The sequence below is a fragment of the Carassius gibelio genome, chromosome A10, assembly GCF_023724105.1.
Source record: "Carassius gibelio isolate Cgi1373 ecotype wild population from Czech Republic chromosome A10, carGib1.2-hapl.c, whole genome shotgun sequence".
Lineage (NCBI taxonomy): Eukaryota > Metazoa > Chordata > Actinopteri > Cypriniformes > Cyprinidae > Carassius > Carassius gibelio.
This window is the reverse complement of record NC_068380.1, coordinates 11,750,365-11,777,232: the sequence shown is the minus strand read 5'-3', so window position 1 is coordinate 11,777,232 and position 26,868 is coordinate 11,750,365. Positions and strand designations below refer to the sequence as shown.

Genomic DNA, 26,868 nt, shown 5'->3' with positions numbered 1-26,868 from the left:
ATGAAGTGGATTTTTCAACCCATTTTGCTTATATAAACTTGTAATGTGTTTTTCTGAAACAGGATATCAATAAATAAAATAAATAAAAAAGGAGGGTGGGGCCTACAGTAATATTATCCAACTTGAATTGATTGGATCATGAAAAAATAGCATCTTGTGTCCCACTGGAATTTCTTTTTTTGATCTGTCATTTGCTATTACTGTCATAATCTGTATTAAATTAATTGGTATTAAATTATATTATTATAAAATTATGCATTATGCAAATTACGTATTCATCTATTTTCAGTATTTTCAGTAAGTGCTATTTATGATAATTATTGTAATTTTATAAATAAATAAATAAATAAATATATATATATATATATATATATATATATATATATATATATATATATATATATATATATATATATATATATATATATATATAGGTTAATTAACATTATTTTCCCATCATAAAGGTTCTTGGCTGTGATGATGTCAGCTAAAACAACTGTCAAAATTATTTCATTTCTATTTCTACAATATGATCAGAAACATGTATTAAGAAAGTAAAACAAGGCTGATGTTGACTTTAATCATCTTCATTATTTATTTGTTATATTGTAATTTATTTTATAAAATGATAATATCATCAAACTTTTTTCCATGAAATGGACTGTAAAGGAAAACAAATATTGCTTTTTATAACAATATAAATCTACCAAGCTAACAGCACGCTTATTTTTTAAAATAATTTTTACTGTAAATTCTCTGCTTACCTTTAGCTGCATTCTCCTGTATGCTAACATCTCTGGTGGTGCGAGAGAATCGAATGCCCTTGTAATCTTGCTCCTTCACATAGACGATCACCACCCCCAGAGAAGACTGGGGAGGACTGCCCTGGTCCATGGCCTCCACTATGAGAGTGCGCTGGGTTTGCGTCAGACTCTGGAGCTTCTCGGTAGTCTGGATCTCCCCTGTTAGTGAGTTAATAGCAAATCCTCTGACTGGCATTGCAAACCGGTAGAACACTGACCCGTTGGCTCCGAAGTCCTTATCTTCTCCTCTCATGGTGGCCACCACCTGATGCATGGACACACTTCCACTGGACACGTTGATAATCAGCGGGTCCTGGATGAAGAATGGTGCATTGTCGTTGACATCCAGGATGGTGACGGTTACCTGGGCTGTGGTGTTGCGGGGTTCGGCAGGTGACAGGTCAACCGCATACACTTGGAAGGTGTAAGAAGCTCTTTTCTCTCGGTCCAGAGGTGCTGCGGTAGTGATCCGCCCCGTGTCTGGATGTACTGTGAATGAACCTTTGGCTTCCTGACTAAGGAAGTATAAGATTTGGCCATTTTCGCCCTCATCCATATCTGTTGCTGTCGCATCCAGCACCAACGAACCTACAGCAGCATCTTCTGAGACATCGACGGTGTAGCTACTGCTTCTAAACTTTGGGCTGTTGTCGTTTACATCAAGGACTGAGATGTCCAGAGTGGCTGTGCTGCTCAGAGAGGGGCTCCCGTGATCTTGAACCACCACTTTCAAAGAATAACTGTTCTTCCGCTCCCTGTCCAGAGGTCTTGAGGTAGACAGAGCTCCAGAAAAACCATCAAGTCTGAAGTCACCATCTGGGTCCCCAGCTAGAATTGCAACATACAGACACAGCATTTGTTAACAATCAAGCAGACTGGATCCTCTTTTTATAAGAAACAAGCCTGAAATGTGAACAAAAATGCCTTGACCACATGTAATTCAAAATGCAGTGTGTTTTAACTTAAAGACTAAATCTGGTTTGTAATACACTGTAGATGCTCTTCTAGATGTACCTCTATACATACATTATCTAAATATCCAAAATGTTTTACCAGTGATCTTATATTCCAGTCGTCCACTCTCTCCGGTGTCCAGGTCTGTGGCTTTGAGGGTGAACAGCTCCACAGGCTCTTGGTTCTCAGGCACTTCCAGACTGTAATGCTGCTGCCCGAAAGCAGGAGCATTATCATTCTCATCCAGAACTGTGATGTGCACCTTAGCCTTGGCAAAGTTAGGGGGCATGCCTCCGTCTTTTGCATAAACTATTGCATACACAAGATATAAAGAGGATTGTTAAATTGAATAATATTAGAAATTATAATTAGAGAAAATAATATTTTAATAATAATAATATAATAATAATATAACCAAGTGTTGTTATTAACTAAAATGAATCGCTTTCGGTAATTTAAATAAAGCTAAAATAATATAAATATTAGATGAAAAACGTAAATAGTAAATAATAAAACAAAAAAATGTATTTCTAAATGTCTAATTTTTATTTAAGCTGAATCACTAAAATTGTATTTAAAACTAAATAAAAAAAATAAAAGCACACAAAAATAAAATATTAACTAAAATTAAAATACATATCATAAAATAAAATAATTGAAAAATTTAATTCAATATTAATAAATACTATAACAGATAATCCTAAAATGACACAGTTTCAGCCATATTATTTGCAGATCCTAACTGTGTTTATGTACCTGTTACAGTGTAGTGGTCCTGAAGTTCCCTGTCTAGAACCTGAGTGACAGATATCACACCCGTCTCTGCATTAATTGTGAATCCATCCTCAGTCACACCACCGTAAATTACCAAGCCATTAGTGCCTGCGACAAAAATAGAAATATATAATCAATAATGATCAGAATCAAATACTAGCAAACTGGCTTCTGAATACTACACAGTAAAGTGAAACCTTTCAAACATTTCTATACTACATTGTCCTTAGTCATATGTTGATATGAGTGGCATTTAGTTATTACAAATAAATTACCAATTAAATATTTTAATTATTTTAATAGTAATAATGGACCTAAATATATTATTGAACTTTTATTTAAATATTTTCAGGATTTTTTTTATGTCTTTTGACAGTCAGATCAAATTACAAGTCAAAAGAGAGATGTTAAAAATCATGGTAGATCAAATCAGGTGCATTGCATTGTGGGACACAGTATTCTGTCAAGTGGCAAATATAAGGTAATTCTGAAAATTAGCACAAATGCACAGTATTTATACTGTATTATACTGTACAAAAGTAATATGAGTAGTCTTCCCTTCCTTTCCGAGTTAGAATGTGTACAGGAAGTAAACAACCTGATGTGAATTAAAACAGAAGTAACATGTCATATAACATCCAGGTTCAAACCTTTTGATCTTGGATTTAATACTGGTTTCATTAGTAGTTCATTTTGCTGATTCAGCCCCCGAGTTGTGGTCCACAAAAGTGTTAAGTGTGGACCAAACCATACGGGTGCCAGATTGCGTGCAAAGCCAGCGAGCTTTGGTACGAGCACCTGCTTACTCAATTAAAGCTTCCTGAAGAATGTCTTAACAATCTCTCCTTCATACTCTCTCACTGAGCCCAGGGGGCTGAGAATGAGTCCCTCATACCCACCACAGGAAGCGCTAAAAAAAACACTGCCCTCACCGCAGCACAACACAACTGCTTTAACCAGATGGCGAAGATTTCAGACACAGATCATGAATTTCCAAAAGGTTGGACTAGCCCAAAATGTAGGTGATTCTTTTTAGAAGTAAAGGCTCATTTAACACATGGATTATTGCAGGAATTAATCAACTATTCCTCACCGTGATCCCGGTCTGAGGCGGAGACCTTCAGAATGCTAGTTCCTGCTGGCTTGTTCTCTTTGATTTGGGCTTCAAATTCACTGCGTTCAAACCATGGTGCTTCATCATTCACGTCAATCACCTGGATGGACAGCACCTGAGTGGTGGAATGCTGAGGTATCCCATGATCCTCAGCGACTATGGTAAGGTTGTAGCTCTCCTGTTCCTCACGATCCAGAGGTTTGAGGATGGAGAGAGAGCCTGAAGAAGACAAAAACATCTGTAAATCTGCTGCAGATGGCCTTGTGATCGTTCGCCCTGTGACTGGAAACGTATGACCGAGGTCAGGTAGCTGCTCTGTTTTATACTATGCATATTTGTAATATTTCATTATATGTTAAAGCTCCACTCTAGCTACTCCACTCTCTACAAGGAATTTGAGAATGAAGCTTTTTGCTGACTTTCTGGTATGAAGACCAATGAAGAAAGCTGTTGATGAGTCCATTCTAAACCTTTCCATCTATACCTCTCTGCAATGTTGTCACCAACAAGACCGCAGGCGAGGGTCACTCAGGATAAACACACCCCTGTGGTCGATATGGCAACTTGACTGCTTGCTGACTGCGAAATATTATTGTGTGTTTGCGAGAAGTCTGTGTGCGGCCTCCTTTTTTTATTTATAGTCCAACAAACACTAGTTTTAAACACATCATTGAGATGTTTGAGCTGGCTTCTGCTTCTGAATACGGTAGCTCTGGTCTTGTGCTTAACTTCCATCTCTAGACCTACTTAAAGTGTCCAAAGAGTTTGAAGACTTTCTCCTAAATGCCTGGCTAATATCAGCTGTGACTTTATTGTGTGCTTCGACCCAACTTTTATATACATAGTATATAGTATACGCTTATTTAGAACATAAATGAAATCCTAACCTACATCATAAACCATCTGACAATAATGGACGAATAATTGACTACAGCTGTTCAGTCGATTAGGTTACTTTGTCTATTTAATCTAATTTTGCGTGAGCTGTAAATGGTTGTATTCTTGGAGAACGAGAGGAATTTCAAACTAAAACATGCATTTTCCATCGGCAAAGAGGTGCGGTTGACGGGCCAAAATCAAAGTGCACTCCCATGAATAACTGTTCAAGTAAAGTATCTGTTCTGCTAAATTACTTCTGTATTTGAGCGTATGGCCCGTAAGCAGCTTGGTGTGAGAAAACAATGTTTTTCAAATAGAATGAAATCATGATTCTTACCACTGTTCAGGCTGAGGCCGAACCGCCCTGCTGTGTTTCCTGACATGATCCTGTAGGACACTCGGCCGTTTTCACCCTGGTCTGCATCCCGGGCGATGACGTAAAGCAGGACGAACCCCACCGGCTGGTCTTCCATCACACTAACAGCAGTCGGGGAGCTGAAGATCGGAGCGTTGTCATTCTCATCGGTGACGAACACTCGTGCCGTCACCGATCCCCAGAGTCTCTGATTGGGGTCCAAGGTTGAATCCGTTGCATGGACCACCAGGATCAGGCTGGAGGTCTCCTCATGGTCCATCTCTCGGCCTAGTTTTAAGACTCCTGTGACGGGATCAAGACTAAAGAGATCTGGGATGTCAGGCCACTGATGTTGGATAGAATAACGTATCTCGCTGTTGGGTCCACTGCCATCTTTATCAGCCGCCTGGAAGGTGTAAATGGAGGAGCCAGCTTGTATGTTCTCAGGAATAACAATAGTTACTGGATCTTCTGGAAACTCTGGTGCGTGGTCATTACTATCCTTCACGTTGATTTCCAGCTGAACCATGTGAGAGGTTGGATAGGCCTTGGAGAAATCGTCCACTTCGATCTGTAGAGTATACCGTGACCCTTTTTCATAATCCAGCTCTCTAGCCAAGTAAACATCTCCAGTGAGACGGTCAACCATAAAGGTTCCTTCGTGATCTGTGCCTCCCACTACAAGGTAGGTCACCTGACCGTTTAAGGTCATTTCACGCTGGTCATGTGCTCTAACTGAGCCAATAACAGAGCCTGGCTTGGCTCCCTCCACTGAGTTGAGAGTCATGGATAAGGTGTTGGGATTTGGAGGAGTCCTTGTAGAGCCAATGACCTACAGATTGGAAACCAAAGATTTCAGAAGAAAGTTAGTTGCTTTTTAAGCTCAACTAGTATATTTTACAATACACCTCTTTGAACTATGAAACTTCCCAAATAATTGACAACAAGTGTCAGTCAAGACATTTGTAATTTTAGAGAAGATTTCTATTCTTTATATAAATGCTGAACTTTCCATTCAAAGAATCTGTTTTTGACATTGATAATAATAAGAAATGTTTATTACAACAACAACAACAAAAAAAAAACAATTCTTTGGAACCATAACAACATTTCACAATGTTACTGTATTTACTGTTTTTATAAATGCAGCCTTGGTTACCATTAAAGACTTCTTTCAATACTGAGAGAATAAAATGGAGTGAACATGCCACATTAAAGGCCCGTGATATTATTTCATACTATTATCCCCATGTAAAAACTAAACACTACACACACACCGGATCACAGGAAGGAAAGCAACATAAGGATTGACACTGATCAATCTCTGGACTCTTTTTTAGGTGCAAAGTACACTGGACTTTCAAACTGAAGCTGACATTACTGATGGTATGTAAAATATTATCTTGAGAAGCTACAGTGCGGGCATATCGGCTTTAGCGCTACCGAGGTTTGCAGCTTTCTGTTTGATCATGGGGAACCACAGCTGGGCCTCATCAGAGCCATCTGGGAACACTTGATTCAAAGGTGCATTCTCCCTCTGTCTCCATCTCACTCTCATCTTCCCCATACAAACAGAAAGAACAGAAATCGCATGCAACCGCACACTCTACAATTAGCCTCCAACTCCTTTTTTGAAATCACATCTGTAAAAGCACTAAAGATGTTTAGCTTAAAAAAAACAGAACTGGCAAGAATCATTCTGCAGAGAACAAACTCTTTAGAATACGGATTCTTTTACGTTGGAATGAAAAACCGTTGAAATTATCCTATTGTCAAAGATATAGTTTGACATTTCTGATTCACGCAGTTCCATGCTGAGTGTTGGGATTAATTCAGGGTTTTGTGTTACAGTCCGTTCCTCTGGAACAGGAAATAATTCTGGGAGTTTTGAGGTGTTTGTGTTTGCATAGGCAGGAGCTGGCCTCTGGGTCACAGCTCATTTCCCTGCTTGAATAATGATGCCACAGCTCAGGGGACTTTAAGTATGATGATAGTTTGGCACAGTGAAAGATGACTTGTCCATATTGGTGCTCATGCAGCAAGATTTTGGCAGATTAACTAAAAAAAATTAATTAAGGGCAGTCTTATGACTTGAAGCAACCAGCCAAAATCTGCTAAAAAAACTACAGGCGCCTTGGCAACCACACACAACACCTATTGGAAAGTTTTGCACGGGCAGAAAAGATAAAATAAAATAAAAATGACAAAAGCACATAAAATTACTTAAAATTACATGAAATTGAAAAAAAAATAAAATAAAAAAATAATTTAATAAAAGCTAATTCTAAAATATTTATAAATAAGACCTTAATAGTATATATACTAAATAATACTGTATATAATACTATTATATATAATAACATTGTTAATTTTTAAGACTTCAGTTACACTCAGTTTCTGGTCAAAAGTTGGAGTATAAACTAAACTAAACTAAACTAAACAAAACTAATGGCTTCTTGATGCTACTGTACACAAATATGGTTAAATGTGAGCTATTGGCTTTGCTTGAATTTTTTTCCATTTTAGATTTTAACTATAGAAACTCTAAAAAGGAGAAATTATAAAGAAGAGGGAGCTAGTGGCATGACGTAAGCCAGATTTAAACCTGCATCTCCTGCATGAGCACCAAAGTCCAACATGTAGCATCACCACTAGATCACGGGTCTTACATGCTTACCTTGATTCCAACATTGAAAGTGATGATTTAAAAAGTGCCTGTATAGTCTCACCTGTATAAGTAAGGCAGCTGAAGAGCTCTGAGATGGAGCACCACGGTCCGTGGCAGTGACGGTGAAGCTGTACTCTGCCTTTTCAGCTCGCCTCAGGGAGGAAGAGGAGCGCAGCTCTCCGGTGTTTGGGTTCAAGGAGAAACGTTCCGCTCTAGAGCCTTAAAAAGCAAGGACAAATGGAAGCATAAATATAGACAAATATGGTAGTATAATTATATGTACAATACATCACATTGGGCACAAAGACAACTGTAAGGACATGTTAAGTTTTACAGGTTTACCATTTTGCAATAACATCCTCGGGCAATAAGAAGACCCAAAACTTATGAAATATTCTAGCTTTTTGTTTACCTGATAATGAGTAGAAAATAGTGCCATTCTCTCCCTCATCTGGGTCTTTAGCATGTAGAGTTCCTAATAAAGAATCGGCAGGAAGACCCTCCTGAACCTGGAAAACATCAAGCAAGTTTTAAACAACACAGTCTGCCTGCTTATACTTGATACAAACAACTTCAAGAGCGGGAACAAATCCAAGGTCACATAAACAATTTTTGCAAGATATTATGTACAGATGTAATGATGTTTTTATGATGTGTGAACTGCGCTTTAATAAACACAAGCACCTATGTTATGACACACTGATTTAAAGCTTTAAATATAGTCTGTTTCTTGCCTGAATGAGATTCTCCCTGCCAGGCTGTGTGTGGCTGAAAGCTGGTGCGTTGTCGTTCTCATCCAGCACTGTGATATGGGCTGTTCCGGTGGCACTACGTGGAGGGGTACCACCGTCCTGAACCACCACAATGAGCTGATAACTGGACTGTTGCTCACGGTCTAGAGCCGCTCTGGTACTGATTTCACCTACAAGTGAAATGTTTGAGTTAGTCAGAATACTCAGTCTAGAATGCTTGCAAATGATTTTCTGTGAAGTTACTGTCAACTAAAACTATAAAATGAAAAAGTGAAATAAATTACCTATAAATATTAGATTTTTTTTTTTAAATTATGAAAATCAGAAATTTGGTCTTGGACAAATAAAGTTTAAGTACTTTAATTATGAAACCCGCAATAAAAATAAATGAAATCTAAATAGAAATACAAAAGTAAAAAAAAAAAAAAAGATAATAATAAAAAAAATGACCAAAAGCACATTACAAAATACTGAAAATATAAAAATAAAATCTAATAAAAAATATTCATAAATACTTTTAAAAGTATACAGTATATAAATAATTCTAAAATAACAGTTAATGAAGAGTCTAGAGAGGGATTTTCAACCATGCCCAGAATGAAAACAAAACAAAACAAAACTGTTTTCCAAACCTGGAATATTTTCTGTTGGAGATTATAATCTCAATTATATGGAGCCCCGTGCATGCCATGCAAGAAAAAATAAATAAATTGTGCGCACAATTTACTAATTCGTTCCCTCAATTTACTAAAATGTGCCCACAATTTATAAATCAAGTGAACGCAATAGTAAATCGAGGGAAAGCAATAGTAATCGTGAGCTCGTTTTAGTACATTGAGGGAATGAATTAGTAAATCGTGCACATGACTTAGCCTTATATTTTTCCCTGTATGTCATGTGTGGGGCTCCGTACAATTATTTTAGTTTATTGATAGGCAAAGTTTAGTTTTTCTTCAGATAAAATACATTTAAAAGTACTTTTATGGTGAGTAGAAAAAAAAATATCTAAAGTTTCCACAATTTTACCTATTTTTCACACTAATGGGTCTTTATACATAAAATATATAGCTGCCTTTTTAAGAACCATATTATGTGTAAAAAAGCTTGAAAATCCCTCATCTAGAAAATGTTCTAAATGTATAAATAAATGTTTTTGCAGGTTTGTGTTCCAGCTCACCAGTCTGGGAATTGATTTGGAAGAAGCGGTCCGTGTGGAGCAATCTGTATGCAAGGCGGCTGTTGAGGCCAGCGTCGTGGTCGGTAGCAGACACCCTCCCGAAACCAGTTCCCGCAGGCAAGTTCTCTCTCACTGCCAAGAACACTCTCTCCTGAGAGAAACGAGGAGAATTATCATTTTCATCTGTGACAGAAACCCTCACTGTCGCGCTGCCGGTCTTCCCCATCTGGCCGCTTCCAGAGGTGGCGAGCACAGTCAACAGGTAAATATCCTTGGCCTCACGGTCTAAAGCACTCTTAACAAACAGCCATCCACTGTCCGGGGCAATCCCAAAACCTGCTGCATCCCCATCAGGCCGGAGCCGGTATGCAATTGTGGAAGATAATGTGGAACCTTTGGACGACCCTCCATTTCCATTGGGATCTCTATTGAGTGCCCGGACCTGTAAGAAGTTTGTGTTGAGTGCCGTGTTCTCCTTCAGTTCCACACGGTAGGTCATTGTGTCAAACACAGGACCCTGGCCGTTCTCCGCCTGGATGTGAACCACCAGGCTGAACGTAGCGCTGAGCTGAGGTGCACCACTGTCTTTTGCGATCACTTGGAGGTCATAGCGAGGTACGCTGTCATACGACAGACTCCCAATTAGCCGGATTTCCCCACTGCTACGCTCCACGCCAAACGTGCGCTGCACTCCGGCAGACATCAGGTCAAAGCTCAGCTGTCCGTTAGGGCCGGAGTCGAGATCCTCCGCCTGTACGCGGTACACCACAGTACCCATTTTTGTGGTTTCCGCTAGGAGCAGAGACTCAGACGATGACGGGAAAAATATGGGGGCGTTATCATTCACATCTGCAATGGTGACTCGAACGCGAGTCTCTCCAAAAGCTGGAGGGGAACCGCTGCGAGCTTGAATTTCTAAGTTGTAAAAGGGTCGTGACTCATGGTCCAGAGGAAGGCTTGTTCTGAGCGCTCCAGTTTCTGGATCAACCATGAAATAACCATCTGGATCCCCAGCAGAGATAGTGTAGGTGACATCCTTAAAGACTCCTGGAGCAAGGAAGAGATGGGATAACTAAGATATATAAGCAGTTATTTAGCAGATGATTCAATCTAAAGTGGCTTTCTAAATTTATTACAAAGACAGTTTTCATACAGAAATTCAAGGAAACAATAGTGGTGATTCATGGATCATCCTTTGAGTGATTTAAACATCCAACATCCAACATCCAAATTTTATTTTTTAACTATGCTCATCAAGGCAGCATTTATTTGATCAAACATCTTGTTGAAATGTTATAACTTAAAATAACTGCTTTCTATTCTAATATATTTTAAAATGTAATTCATTCTTGTGTTGGATTTTCAGCATCGTTACTCCAGTTTTAAGTGTCATGTGATTCTTCAGAAATCATTCTTGAAACATTTCTTATTATTATAAAAGTAGAAAACAGTTGTTCTGCTTAGTATTTTTGAGAAAACTGCTAAACATTTTTCAAGTTTCCTTGATGAATAGTTAAAAAAAACATGCACTTATTTGAAATATAAACTTTTTGTAACAATGGATTGTAAAACTCTTGCAGTATCAAATAGTATATATTTCTTTAAAAAAATATTAAATCAGATTACATTGGATAAATATCAGATAAGGGGTCATATGATGTGATTTCAACTTTTTCTTTCTCTTAAAATTGTTACAAGCTCTTGGTGCATGGATAAGATTTGTAAAGTTGCAAAGACTAAAGTCTCAAATCTAAAGAGATATTCTTTATCAAAGTCAAGACTCTGCCATGCCCCCCTTAAAACGGCTCATTTAAACACGCCCCCACATGTCTACGTCACTATGTAGAAATATTTGCATAATGCGGCCCAAATGTTCACACAAAGAAAGAAGGCATGGTAACGCAGATAGTGTTAAAGCAGCAATGTCAGGAGATGATGTGTGTATCTAGGCGAATGTAAAGGCACTTTATTAGGCCTTACGAAAGTAGATTTATTTAGAAATCTTTAAGATAACTTACACAGGAACAGCAACACATTTTATGGATGACTGTTTCATAGGAGAGGAGGTAATACTGACTTTGCTATGACAATCTGGCGCTTCTGTATCAGTTACTGTAAGTATGTTTTGCTATTTAAGCATTTGCTATTGAATGTTCAAATGCGGAGTTTTGCACATTGCGCATGTGTGTGTGCGAGAGAGAGATGTTCACACAGTGGAGTCAGCTGTTTTAACCGTCTGTGGCTTGTGTACTGCAAACACATACGAGCTTCATCACTGTGTCTGTCACACAGCTCTGCTCCTCATTCAGCTTGAACTGATGGTAAAATTAAGTACATTATTAACTGTCTTCACATTTATTTTGAAAGATGAAGCTCGCAATTATGGAAAGTTCCGATAAGTGCTTGCAGAGTTCGGCCAATCATAATGCACTGGGTCAGTTGGCCAATCAGAGCAGACTGCTCTTCAGAAGGAGGGACTTTGTAGAAAATGACATATTTTAGAGAGGCGGGGCATAGAGGACCTACAATAATGTACAGTATTTGAAAAATAATGTGTTTTTTTAACATTAAAGCATGTCAACATATTCTGTTACACGAAAAACAAAATAATGATCTTTAAAAAAGCATCCTATAACCCCTTTAATTGTACATGCCTATTTCTACTATTTTCAAATTTCCCCAATTATTTCTTACTTGTTTGTACTAAATTCACATTAAAATTCACATTTACATTTTTTTTTTACTTTTCATTTTAGGGTTTTATTTAAAATGTATTCAGATACAATACTACCAAATTTAAATACAGGTAATTAATCAGTTATCAGCCACTCATGAATCATGCTTCACATTATCATCTTATCACTACCAGCCAGAATTGTAATATCAGTGCATCCCTAGTACAGACAGGTACATCCTATAGAATTCCCCATCATTTTTCATTAAACATCCCAACATACGCCGGCACTATCAGAAAATATACATCAACAAATAATAATTCCAGCAACATGAGAAATATGTGGAATATGTGATGGATGTGACTGTTTAATGGGGTTCACGCTGCAGCTGCTGCTCTATTTGCACAACTGGCTCAGCGAGAGTGAAAATATTCCCCATCAGGCTTTTCAGCACCCCTGACTGTCCCACAGACACCAATTTATGCTTCAGAGAGCCAAAGCAGTGAGGTTAGCAGAGCTGTGTCAAAGTATGCAGCTGCACATGGCTACTTATTTTAGATTATTTTTAGACAATATAATGGTAATTCCAAGAAGATGTAAGATGGAAATAGCTGAAACTAACCATTCTTGCCGCTGGCCCTCACTACACCAACCTCGGTCCCCCGGAGCACGTCCTCAGAGACGGTGAAGAAGTACTGCGCCTGCTCGAACACTGGAGGTGCCACTGATCCAGCCACAACGCTGATGTTCACTCTGGCATTGACAGGTGCTGTGAGACCGCCTCCGTCCCGTGCTGTGATCACCATGGCGATGACAGAGTTGGCCTTTCCATGCAGTGAGCGTGACAGCGAGATCACACCTTACAGGGAAAAATGCAATGGGAATGGAATTAAATTAGATATACACAGCCTGAAGACTGTGAGAATTACACATGAGGATACGGATGAGCAAATTTGCTCAGCCTTTTTTCAAGCTGACAACCGTTTATTGGAATTTGAGAAAATATATATTTATTGTTCCTTGAAGAAAGTCATAAGGGCCTTTCAAAGTCACACAAAAATGTACGATTTTGGGTGAATTATTACCTAAATGTAAAATGTATATAGATAGATGGATGGATGGATGGATAAAATAAAAAATCTTACATTAAAAATAATAATAATAAAATATATTAAATATAAAATTATGCTTAAAATAAACTGTTAACTATATAAACATAAAACCAAAAAATTAACTTTTTCAGCTACATGAAAAGTCGGCATTTCTCAATTTCATTAGGTTTAACTTGATGTACTTAACCAACTAAAAAAAAATATCAATCTATATCTAAATTAATAGTTGAAATCGATTTAACTGAAATACCTGTGTCCTTGTTGAGGGTAAAGAAACTGGATCCTCCATCAGGGACAGTGTGATATGTCACTTTACCATTTGCACCAGCATCTGGGTCGTGAGCCGTTACCCTGACAACAGAGGTCCCGGGCATGCTCTGTGTGCTCAAGCTGACGGCGTAGTTCACAGGGTAGAATGTAGGTCTGTTGTCATTAATATCCACCAGTGACACCTTCACAGAGGCGGAGGATGTAAGGCCTCCCTACGGGAAAATATCATATCATATTACTAATGATAACAACAACAGGAGTGTAGATAATGTCACACTACTGTCTAATCTGTCTGGATGATTTTGTGTGTTTAATAATGCAGTAGAAAATGTCACAGTGGGATATAATTGCCTTTCCAGGTCATGAGGGGCCAGTGAGCTGTAGTATATAATGTAGTGGATCTGTTTGCTCATCAGTGCCAGCATTTTATGGCTGCATTAATAAATGAAATGGGAAACAAAGACGGCCACTGCTAGGAGCTTGTAAAGGGAGATAGCATGATTGTGTGTATGTGTGTATTTATATGCACAGCAATGTGCCCCTGGGACACTGCGTTTTAGTGCCTTTTCATTTAGAGAGCTCATGATTGCTGTAACTGGCAACTGAGAGAAGACAGAATTGAGCAGGGCATGTGATTGGGCATCTAGGTGCTAAACGATAGAACTTATGGAGTTTTTTTTTTTAAATCAACCCAATGCTTCTGAAGTGAGTTTTAAGGCTTTCATCTCTCAAAACTGGAGTGTATAATTTTCCAAATTGAACAGGTTTCTCAAATACTTAAAAAGTGCATCAAATGTATTAATGATCAGCAATTTTCCAGGTGTTCTCACACTTTTGGACCCTAACAAACAATCAGGGCTGCCCCGTCGCATAGGCGAAATAGGCAAATGCTAGGGCTGCTGTCCATCCATAGGGGTGACCAAATGAGTTTCTTTTTATAATATTTTAATTAGGGGTGCACTATATTATCAAAATATAATTGATATCACATTATAGCTTTTATTATAAAAAAAACCTGAAAAAAAGTTTTCAGAGTGAAGCGGATAATGTGTTAGAGTGCAGCCCATGATATGCAGCACTTCACTCTGAAACATGCAGTGCATTTACCATCAAACCATCAAAATAAAAGACTGATAAAAATGCTAATCTTAGAGAAAATTTCAGACGGCAATTGCATCTGTTCACAGTCTACGGAGTATGAGTTTATCTCTGACTGTCTTAAGAAAAAGTTTAGATGGAATTTTCCTTTCATCTTGCCTCAGTATAATGCATTGTGTTTTCAGTGGTAATAAAGGAAACAATGCATCACTGCTGTTCCTTAAGCGCCACCTGCTGACAGAGAGTGAATTTGCGTTTTCATTCAGCCCTTCTGCTGTTTGGTATGTTTTTTGTAGCCTAATTTCACAAAGCTAAAGTCAGACCATTATGTTTTAGCTTCAGGTTTTTGAAATGATAGCCTAATATAGATCAAAACATAGGCTAATAAAGCAACTCAACATATTCTTCATGCATATTTTCATTCATATTTATTTTTTTGCTAAAATACATTAAAAATCAGTATTAGATTCTGTCATGAAAAAAATTAAGGTCAGTGTATCCCTAAATTTATAAATGTTTGAAATGAAGAAAGTAAGATTTAAATGTTAGTATTCTAGGCCTTTGGACGATGGAGTTCTCTAAATTAAATAGCTAGCTGAGTTAATGTCAGTTTATTTAATTTTTTTTTTTTTTTTTTTTTGTGCAACAGTCTTATTTATTTCATATGTAATTTGTTTTGTTTCATAAAGCTATGCAGTTTCCATGTGCTTGATTGGTGGTGGAATTTGCGCTTTTATTAGTTTTTATTTTATTTTATATACTGTAGCTTTAATTTAATTCTATTTCAATTTTAGTTTTAGTAATTTTAGTACTGCACCTTTACCTTATTTATTTCAATTGCAATTAGTTGCTAAGTGAACATTTCATGTTTTAAAATACTCATGGTTTCATAAGTGTAGCTAAAAGATGTAAACAATGTGCAAATAATATGAGTGTTGACATGATTTTAATTTTAAAAACGTTTTAAATAAGTTATTAGCATATTTACAATTCCGTTGCCATGACAACATTACACCAAACACCTTTCAATGAACCATGTGAAAAATTTCACAGCTCAAAAAAACACACATTTTAACGAACAAATTAATGTTTAATTAATAACATTATAGGCTTCACATTTCTGGTCTCCAAGAATTGGTCCCATTCACTTCCACTTGCATATTTTGTCACAGTCTACATTATGCCACAAATGTTGATTGAGCTTAATTTGTTCTGAACAGAAAATATTCCTATTAGAGGCAGGTACAAACTCATTCCCTCACCCCATCCGTTGCAGTCACAGTGAAGTCAAAACTATCTGGTCCTTCATCTCGATCCAGAGCCACACTGGTGCAGATCTGTCCAGTTTCCTTATTGATGGTGAACTGGCTGGGTGGAGCACTAGTGGGCCCGGATCCAATAGAGTATGTAATGGCCCCAAATGACCCACCATCTGCATCGCCTGCTTTTACCTGTGGAGCACAAACACAGAGAACGTTGTCAGAATTACGGTCGCCTGACGTCCTAAACCAGAGAATACAAGAAGATCAGATTCAGAGATCTTAATACGTTTTCATTAAAATAATTAATCAATAATGCTGAGACTTCAGTATGGTCCCATTAAATAACCAAGACACTCCAGACAAAAATCCCCATCTCTTTGTATTTTCTTTCTCTCTGTCTTCTAGCTGATTGTACCATGGATTTATTGCCAGCCGGTCTGTTCTTGGCCACACCTGTCTCATCAATCTCTCACAGTGGAGTGGGAAAACAAGAGAAGGCAGAAAGAGAAGGAGAGAGAGAGCAGCAGGGATGAAAAGTGTCTCTACTCTCCCTGCTCTTGAATGCCTGGGTGACTGTCTATGTAAAGAGGGCCACTCTTTCTGAAAGATGGAGACTCTAAGGAGTAATGTGGAGGGGGTAACTGAGCATTAGCTTCTTGTGGTGAAGGACGCAACAACTGATACAAACGGAAAAATCTGGCCTTGTGTTCTAGAAGAGCTATGGCCAATTTATAATGACATTTATGTGAGGACAGAAGCGTAGACTCATCAAATACATACCATATGCAGCCATACAATATTGAAAACATTATTTTTTAACCAGACTTTTAATCAAATAAATGCATCTTGGTGAGCAAAAGGAATTCTTACACATGTTTAATGCACAGTTAAAATATATCTAAAACAACTAAGGGATCATATACACTCACTATTACAATATAAACTCAGACAGGGTGATCAGGGGCCTTGTATCACCCTGAAGGGGTTTATTTTGCAATAATAACTGACTGTGCGTTATCCTCCGCAGCTACTTATCAAATAAGTAAATAACTGGAATGAAACATCAATTTGAGTTGACATTATTTCATTAGATACAAGACTAATGCAAAACTGCATAATGATACAAGAGGCATACTATTTGGTTGCCTGGTGAAACATTCAATTATAATTTAATGGTCATTATACATAAAATATTTGACTTGAATGCAGCAAGTGACCAGTCAGAATCAAGCATTCCAGAGAACCATGAAATGCAGAAATAAGGTTTATGAAAAATGCTATTTTGAAGCTAGTAAATCAGTTGAACTCATAATACAGTTAAAAGAAACCACAACCAAATTTTCACACACACCACCAAAGATAATCTTCTTATTGTCACGCCCATATAACTGCAGCTGTACAGCTGATTCACATTACAGTCCTGACATGGTAAAAACAGAGGAGAGAAGCAGTGCAGTACTCTTATTCAACAGAGCTCCTGCTACCGGAAAGGTTGAGGTTATGACCCCTCAACTCCGCTTTAAGTGGTGACCTCTGTCCCACCATGACGCACTCTGTAAACAACATTTCTTTGGTGGTCTACAACCTTCCTATTCATCAACTCCATCAAGGCCTGTAGACCCTAGTGCCTGTAAACAACAAAGGGCTCCTTGCAAAACATCAAGGGGAAATGAACTTGGACTCTGCCGGGCCTGCAACAATTTAATACGGTCAACTCTGGAAGAAGTTTCATAATGTTGCTTCGTGCCATTTAGGAGGATTGTGAAAAGCTTTTCTTTTTTTTCATGCGATCCAGAGGATGTGACATCTGGTCAAAATGGCAAGGTCAGGGAACTCTTCTTTATGGATCCTGATGTTTTTAGTTTTTTTTCTCCTATATCCATTCCAATAATAATATTTTGTGAAAACAGGAAGTATAAAAGCCGCATGATGATTGTGCTGTCTGGTTGCCAGCTTTTAAAAGCACATTTTATCTAAGACCTCAGTACCTGAAAATTCTGGTTATAATGAAAATGTTTGTGTGTGTGTTTTTATATTATATAAAACATATATTCTTAACTATAATGCACTTTTTTTATATAAATACAGATTATTTAGATTTTTTGTTGTACTCTGTTTAATTTGTTTAAATAGAAAAATAACAACAATTTATTCAATGCACAAAGTATTTATATATGAGAAGATACAGTTGTGTTGTACTACCTTTTAAATAGATTTACATTAATATATATATATACCGTATGCATACATATATACATTAAGCAACTGTGATAATTATTTGTCCCGGGACGCTGTGGTAGCCAGGCCTCGCTGTGGATGATTTGATCAGGTGTGTGGGGTAAGAGGGTTGTCCAGAGGGTTGAACAAAATCTGTGTGTTTGTGAGGTTGGGAGGTCGGTGGTCACAAATCTCAAACTGATATGAGACCAGTTTAAAGAAACCTCTTTTGTTAAATGGTGCAGGTAAAAAGCACGATGAGGATTCAGGCCCTCTGGGTGCTGAGGGGTGGAGGTCTTATGTGCAGGGAACGAATACACAGCAGAGTTAAAAACTGTAAATAAATACAAAAATAATAATATAAAACAAATAAATATAAACAAATAATTCAATAATAATTAATAATTTAATCTGAGTATTAGTCAAACATCTATAAGTAGTTTGTACATTTCACAACACGTAAAAAGAAGGCTTGCAGAATGAAAGTGGGGCGTCCAAATTTTAAAGCCGGACACTATTTCTGCACACGTGCAATAATCTTCCATTCTGGCATCAATCAATCTGACAGTCCTGACGAGAGGCAGAATTCCCCTCTGCATCACACCATCCCTTATTCACCAATAAATTAAATGGCAGACTCTGAGGGTTTCTCAACATCACGTGCAACAAATCACTAACTTTCACAGCTGATCAATACTGTCGAGACACACTCAGCCCAAAAAAGGAACTAGAACGTTCAACCACCACTTAGTCTTTCTAATATTACTGAACTCTACACTTAAACTAGAGACTTGTGTGAAAGCACTGCAATAATTCTGTCTGGATGAAGCCGTGCTCTGCCATTGAGACTCATCCATTCCCTATCCAAAACTACTCTTGGGATAAATGCTCCAGGAAAATAGGACTTAACACCATATGCTGTATTTCATCGCTTTCTTGAATTGCAGATGTCTCAACTCTGATTAAAGGAGCAAATCTGGAATTGAAGGGGTTGCATGTACTGTATGATCATGTGGTAGATGTTTTCCGTTAAAACCTCTTAAAAACTGGTGGCATAAATCATGAGTCATGAAACAGCAGTTTCACATTAGTTCATATTAGTTACATTTATCATGACCTACATAACTGAATTTATCTCCACAACCACAGTGCAATATCTTCTTTCGCCTGGTGCCACACCATTGCACTCCAAATTATAAAGTAAGACCTCGAGAGGAAAAATTACATCCCAGACAAGGAAAAAAAGTTACTGCAAAACATTCAGCAGAATTTGTGTGCTATTTAGATTTCTTTTTAAACTTTTTCAACATGCATTAAACAAGCTCTAATGTAAACCTATAAAATACCATTGGTGTGGGCTTGCATTACACTGTAAATGTCTTTTGGGATCAAACTGCCTGAACTTCTAGTAGTTTTTTTCAGTTATTTCAAGTTGACAAATGTTTATGTATGTGTAATTTCATATAGCAAACAACAACAAAATTGCCTGAGGGTTTTGGTAACTGCAATTTTACAAGACCAATAAATGTTTGTTCTTCTATTCCTTACAGTCCCTAGCATGTGGTCTAAATTATTAATCTTTGAGTTTATCTCTTGCTAGCATCCACTGTCAAGAGATTGATGCTGTAATTTATCTGCGTTTTCACTGAAGGCAAGACATCAGTTTCAAATGCACTATGAACCCACTGACCCAAACACACACAAACAATTTCAGACTATACAACAGATCTATTTCAGGTCACTGCTTGTCCAACAGGAAAATTTTTGTTATTTTTTCATCTCTCAGCAAACTTACAGAGTTTCGCGCTAATGCACACAACCCTTGATATCTGTCATTCAGGATCACCTGGTTAATCTCCGATTTCTCATTTTGTTCCCTATGGAATCTGCTTCTTAATATCACAGGGGTTAGAATAAGTAAAAGAAACCGAGAGAATCCATTACTACAAGGTCTCAGGCCTCTATCAAGATAAGCAGGCATGCTTTGGTCATGATTAATTGAGAGCTAAGCTCTGGATGTCCTTTCCTTCACCATGACCTTTTTGCCGATCCTTTTTAAAGAGGTGAGAGGCTGTGAGTGGCAGTACATTTGATTCAAGATGAAATCATGCCTATTTCCAAGCACTCTCATGTATATTTTGAAGTTTAAATCTAATCCCTTTATATCCAGATCTATGCTTTTGTGAGGCACAGCAAGCAACTTAGTTATTTAAAGTGATAAAAATCATAATTTGTAATAATAATATTATAACATTGGACCCCACTTTCACTGAAGGGTCAAAAGACTTGAAACATTCTTAAAAAATATTGTTTTAAGAGAAAATAATACTAAATAAGGCCATATGTACAGCAAGATTCTATGTATCTATATCTCAAAAAGTTGCTTCCGTTAACCAAAGTTATTTTAAAATGGACTACTTTGCTAAATGTTTTTTCAATAACATTTTTTAAGATGTTATTGATATTTAGATCAATATATATAAACATATTTACAACATTTTAAGGATTCAATATACTGTAGATCTAAAGTGTTTTCCCCCAAGAGCCTGGACTCTGTTGATATAGATTGGTTAGGGAATTTAAATATTTTAAAATAACCCGCTCCCTTGGAAACATGAATAATGGATGACAGATCATCAAAGATCAATACAGCTCATAAATCTAAACTCTAATTCATCCTATTCAATATATCATTTACCACCAAAGAGATGATGTTTCAAATAATTTGTCAATTGACATTCATTTCATGGACATGATTTCAAAATAATAATAATAATAATAAAATACTACATCTATCAACTCATAAATTAACTTTCCTTTTCAATATATCATGAACCACCACACCCCAGACTAACCATGAACAGTCTTATTATTTAATTTCAAGCCTTTACTGAGATACAGTATGATGTTATAAAGGCCAGACAGAAGCAATGCCTCCCACACTATGGCAAATGGCAGTTCAAAGAGGAAGTTAGTCTCGCACTCATATGCCAGTTCTAAAATATGAGAAATAAATCCATAAAAAATACATCAAAACCATGCAATAGCGCAAGCCCAGACCCAAACTAAATGAGAAAGAGAAATGCTTCCAGAATGTTTTATGAATGAAAATGTATTACTTCCAGAACACACTATTCTGCCATTAAACGTTCTGGACCGGGACAGTCCAGAACATTCACTAAACTGGCAACGGATGAGAGCAGACAGATTCCAACCACTTCTCTTCCTCAATGGGTCTATGTCTCAACAACTGCTAACCGCAATGGCTAACTCCACTCAGCGATGTTTGTGTAACATGCTGCACCTTTAAGAAGATTTATGGGCAAGAGCATCTCACTCCGAGGTCCTGAGCTATGCATCACTACAGAGAATATAAAAGGCTGGTTTTTAGTGGTCTTACAATGAAGGAAGGGTACAGTGTGGATGTCTTTCCTCCCAACAGCTATTGTAAGATGCTACAAGAGTCTTACTTCCCTTTTACAAGTTTGTGGGATCTGGCCTTAGTCTTCGTTCCAGACTTGTGTATGCTTTTGAAGTTAACGCAATGCTTGTTGGTGGCTTCCAATTTGTATTTAATGGCAGACGTATATAAAGCACAAATATGTTATACTTAATTCTTTCTTTTGGCAACTGAGGTTTGGAAACATTCACATGCGGGGATAATGTGCTCAATGGACATCAGAGGGTATTTTGGAAGACATCTTTCTGCCTATTTCCAAATCTCTGGCAAAGTCGGAATGCATTTGAAGAAACTGTTTGATTTTTCTCTTATATGGTAACTCTTCTTCTGTATGAATTGTTTATGTGTATCCTAAAATGCAGCCGAAACACATCCACCTTACTCTTCCAGGCATTGTAAAGTGGATTCATGTGATTGCTCTGATGGAGCCTGGGGACCAATCCCGTTAAATGCACTCTGATTATTATCCCTGCTAGGCCTCTAATGAATGTGAGAGAGCATTGAGTGCTTAAGTTCTCTCAGATCTGGCCAAGGACAGTAACTCATCTACACATGCACACTCATTATATCCATTTTTTTTTTTAAATCCAGAATGTCATTACCATTTATGAGAGATGAGCATGTCAAGGAAAATATTTAATCTACTGTATAAGGATACATAAGGAAAATTATTTTATGACAGGGTCAGTGACAAATAGGAATGTCCAAGAAAAACAAAATACTTTCTTAGAACATTTCACTCTACCGTTCAAATGTAGTGGGCCAGTCTTTTTTTTTTCAGCATGGACATATTAAATTGATCAAAAGTGACTGTGAGGAAAAAAAGACATTTATAATGTTACAAAATATTCCTAATTCAAATAAATGCTGTTATTTTAAGCTTTCTATTCAAATATTTTTTTTGTAAAAAAAAAAAAAAAACATTAAGCAACACAACTGTTTTTAGAAAGAAATGTTTCTTAACCCTCTCAGGCTCAAATTAAGTTTTAGTAACTTAGTAAATTTAGTAACCTATAGTAAAGTTTTTAGTACTCCAGATTCATAAAATATGTATCTGGAGTAATAAGGTTTTTAGTTACTTTACTGTTGCAAATTTGCAACGCCTGCCTTGAGAGGGTTAAGCACGGGATCAACATATTATAATGATTTCTGAAAGATCATGTGACACTGAAGACTGGAGTAATTAATTACATTTCAAATGCATTAAATTAGAAAATAGTTATTTTAAACTGTAATTATGTTTCAAAACATTACTGTTTTTACTCTATTTTTAATCAAATAAATGCAGTTTGGGTAAGCATAACAGGCTCAAAACTTTTGATGGTGTTGTACGCTGGTTACATACAGTATGACTTTGAAAATATATAAAAAGCAACAAAAAAAATAGTACTGTTTATTTCTTTCCTAATAAATAACACAAATTATGCGATATTACTTAATAAAAAAAAAATATTAAAAAATATTATTATTCTTTGAATGACATCAAGACATCATAAAGTCAGTTTCACCCTGAAATGTTTTGGTTTGTGCTTAAAAAAATAACAAAATGAATTTTAATACAGAAATGTAAAACCTGTTTTATGTGTATTCAAGTCATTGTATGAACATATTAAAAGATGCAGATAAAACCCATCATGTCAGTGACCAAAAAACCAAATGGTAGCTTTACCAGCCTGACAAGCGAGGTAAACTAGCGAGGTAAACGAGGTAAACTAGCATAATTTACCCAAACAAGATATGTTCATGCAACAACATTCTTATCAACCAATCAGTGCCCTGTGATTTTAGGGTTATAGCACACACTGTTTAATATAAAAGTCTTAATGACACTGTAAACAATGCTCTACTGTAAAAACATGTTCTACCAAGGTAGAACCAGGAGGGCAGTTCTACCATTGCTTATACTTGAAGCACATTGTTTATGTCATTTCCTACCCATAATTTAATTACCCACTGATTTATTGATATTACCTCTGGAAATGCTGCCTTCTCCTTCCATGCATCCCCAACCCCTGACCTCGAATGGCTTGAGCTTCACATCTCACGGTAAACGATCCCAGCCCAAAGGAATAGGGAACGAGGATGAGGGTGGGGGGTGGGGAGGAAAGAATGGAAGAAACATGGCTTCATGGCAACTTCCCCTCTCGCTGTCTCCTCTAAGATAGTGTGGTCTTGATTACGCAGCCGCCCACAAACCCAAACAACATTAGTGCAGCATAAACTGACCCTAATATATAATCTACAATGCTTTTGAATGCAGTCGCCACAGTGACAGCAGCAGCTCAGTCATACGCCGCCTCATGACAGCTATTTCAGATGAGGGAGGATGGGTTGAGTTAGAGAGGAATGGTAGGGACAGCCTCTCCGGTCTGGGGGAGTTCAGTGGATAAGCATGATCTGTCAAAGCCCCATAAACATGGGCAGACAAATGGTGGTCTCCCCCAGAACATGAACGTGTGCTCCATACGGTATCACTTTGACTTGAATGCACAGCACACCGGGAGTCTTTTAGCTTATTGAGTTATTAAGGTATGCAGGCCACAGGTAAATCATTCAGAACCCCAAGAGAAGAAATGAAAAAGTTTATGTGGATGTCAGTTGCAGTATCTGTAAGACTTATTTTTGGACTGTAGAGAGCTAATGCGTTACCCTCTGTGCCATGACATGATTCCTCTTAAAGGGACAGTTCAATTCTGTCATCATTTGATCACCCTCATATCGTTTCAAATCTGAATGACTTTCTTTTCTTCAGTAGAACACAAAAGATGATATTTTGAACTGTTTTTGTCCATACAATGAAAGTCAATGAACAAATAAGACTGGACCCCGCTGACTTTTATTGCATAGACAAAATTATTTGTTTTTGTGTTCTACAGAAAAAATATAAAGCCATACAGGTTTGGAACAATATGAGAGTGAGTAAATGAGGATTTTTAGATCAACTCTCCATTTAAAAAGAGGTAATAAATAAAATCCGAAAATTGACTTTTAATCTTCTTAAAGGTGCAGCATGTTACACAAACAGCGCTGAGTGGAGTTAGCCATTGCGGTTAGCAGTTGTTGAGACATAGACCCATTGAGGAAGAGAAGTGGTTGGAATCTGTCTGCTCTCATCTGTTGCCAGTTTAGTGAATGTTCTGGACTGTCCCGATCCAGAACGTTTAATGGCAGAATAGTGTGTTCTGGAAGTCGGTGACCTCGAGTTTCCAGACTCTCAAACTATAACAGCAAGATTTGTAAATGTTATAAATAATTTCTTCCACAGAGTAAATCGCCAGCATCATGATGGGAGACATATTCATCTGTAAGTTTACAAATTAGATACAAGTATCTGTAAAGCATACAGCCACTTTGTGAGAGGAAGTATGCTGACGGTCACATTTGGAATTGATTATGGCAGCGTCCTCCTTTTCCTCTCATAATTTTCAACCATTGCTGACTAACAGTTGATAAGACATGGTTTAGATTTCAACATACATCCTCAAACATGAAAAATAGGGGTTGAACATCACAAAACTGAATTTTATAATCACATTATTCTGTCTTTGTAAATGTCCATGTGAATTGCCATTTGTGACCTGATTTACTGTACTTTAGCTATGTAATTCTAAACGATGAGAGAATATTCAACAAGAAAAAAAAAAAAAAAAAAAAAAACATAAGTAGAAATTCATTTTATACTTTGAGAGCTAAACATTTTCATAAATACCAGAATGGAGTCAGACTGAATATGAGTGTGCAAAAATAATGGCTGATTAACCTACCAATCAAATTTTTAGGTAAGTAGTTTTTTTTTTTTTTACTTGTTTCTTTGGTTGTTTGTTTTTTACTCTGCAATAATACATTAAATTGATCAAAAGTGACAGTAAAGACATACTATGTTACAAAACATTTCTATTTCAAATAAATTATATTCTTTTGACATTTCTATTCATCAAATAATCTACAAAAAATTATTTTCACACAAATATTAACCATAACAACTATTTTCAACATTGATAATAATGTTTCTTGAGAACCAAATCAGCATATCAGAAGGATTTCTAAAGGATCATGTGACACCCAAGACTGGAGTAATGATGCTGAAAATTGTCATCAAAGAAAAATTTTTTTTTTTTAAAGATATTCAAATAAATATTAATTTATTTTAAATTCTAATAATATTTCATAATGTTACTGAAGCCCTGGTGAGCATAAAATACCTCTTTAAAAAATATTTTTACAAAGCTTACCAACCCCAAACTTTCAATGAGGTAAGATTTTTATTTTAAGAAAAGTTTATGAAGACAAACTTTTTTTATTTGAATAACATGCACTAATAAATCATTCATGTAAAGTGTACATTTTGATTTCACATTGATTGAATTTAATGTAGTTTTTTAAAAGGGACTATTAAATTAGCTGACATATCCTGCCGTGTCTAAATGCACCTCCTGCAGAGGTACACACAGCCTCTGGTCATTCTTGGGTCACGACCCATGCAGCTTTTAATGGTCAAGGTCATAGGTTATGAAGATGTCGCCCAGTTCTTTGTCAGCCAGCACCTCGACCCCTGACCCCTGACTGCTAAGCTGCAAACCCAATCCTTTCACTCCATCTGAAATGAGCTGTTCATTTGGACTGCGGCACATGCCACATAGCCAGACAATGAGAGACCACCTGTTATCTTTAAATACAACTCATACACAAACTTCTGTGGCCTCCACTCATCTCTTTTCATAGGAGCAAATAAATTCAATTAGGAAGGGGGATATCCTGAGGCATGATGTCACTTGCTTTAGTCAGAGGGTCAGGGGCTCAGCGTGACCTCATTAAACTGTCGAAAGCTGTTACACGTTGGCTTCATCTCCATATACAAACACATGCTTGCTTTGTAAGTTTGGGGTGAAACATCAAACTAATTTCAGTGTCATGTGAGTTCAGTGGTTGTGTTGATCAGACAGGACACATACGGATCATGGAGGTCATGAGATTGCGCTCAATTCAAGCGTTGCAAATTAAAACTGTGTGAAAAGTTAAAAGTAGAGAGACCAGGCAAGTCACATTCATAAGAGAGGATTATGGGAACACAATGACGGTGACAAAGGCTAAGGCATCTGATCAGAGCATGGATCTTGACCTCGTGCTTTTCTGAGAGAAATCCCAGTGAACATAATACATTGTTTAAAAAATGTATATTGGATCTATAATGAATCTTTTTGGAATTAATCATTTTAATTCCATCTGTCTGAACAAGAAGGAACATATTTGGTCAGTGCATGAATCAGTTATGTACAAAACAAGGACTGAAAGCATGCA

The 26,868-nt window shown here is 37.0% G+C and overlaps 1 protein-coding gene across 1 annotated transcript in view; it reads right to left on the bottom strand.

The window, feature by feature from the left end:
* Positions 1 to 26,868, bottom strand: part of LOC128021176 (protocadherin-16) — an 88,466-nt gene that overhangs the window by 6,950 nt on the left and 54,648 nt on the right. The window contains exons 3-14 of the mRNA XM_052608182.1: positions 15,894 to 16,082; positions 13,514 to 13,745; positions 12,774 to 13,010; positions 9,477 to 10,523; positions 8,282 to 8,469; positions 7,960 to 8,056; positions 7,609 to 7,766; positions 4,862 to 5,711; positions 3,625 to 3,864; positions 2,514 to 2,639; positions 1,857 to 2,066; positions 765 to 1,631 (exon numbers count right to left, since the gene is read on the bottom strand). Of these exons, the coding sequence (XP_052464142.1) occupies positions 765 to 1,631; positions 1,857 to 2,066; positions 2,514 to 2,639; positions 3,625 to 3,864; positions 4,862 to 5,711; positions 7,609 to 7,766; positions 7,960 to 8,056; positions 8,282 to 8,469; positions 9,477 to 10,523; positions 12,774 to 13,010; positions 13,514 to 13,745; positions 15,894 to 16,082 (4,441 nt within the window). The remainder of the gene's footprint in view (positions 1 to 764; positions 1,632 to 1,856; positions 2,067 to 2,513; positions 2,640 to 3,624; positions 3,865 to 4,861; positions 5,712 to 7,608; positions 7,767 to 7,959; positions 8,057 to 8,281; positions 8,470 to 9,476; positions 10,524 to 12,773; positions 13,011 to 13,513; positions 13,746 to 15,893; positions 16,083 to 26,868) is intronic.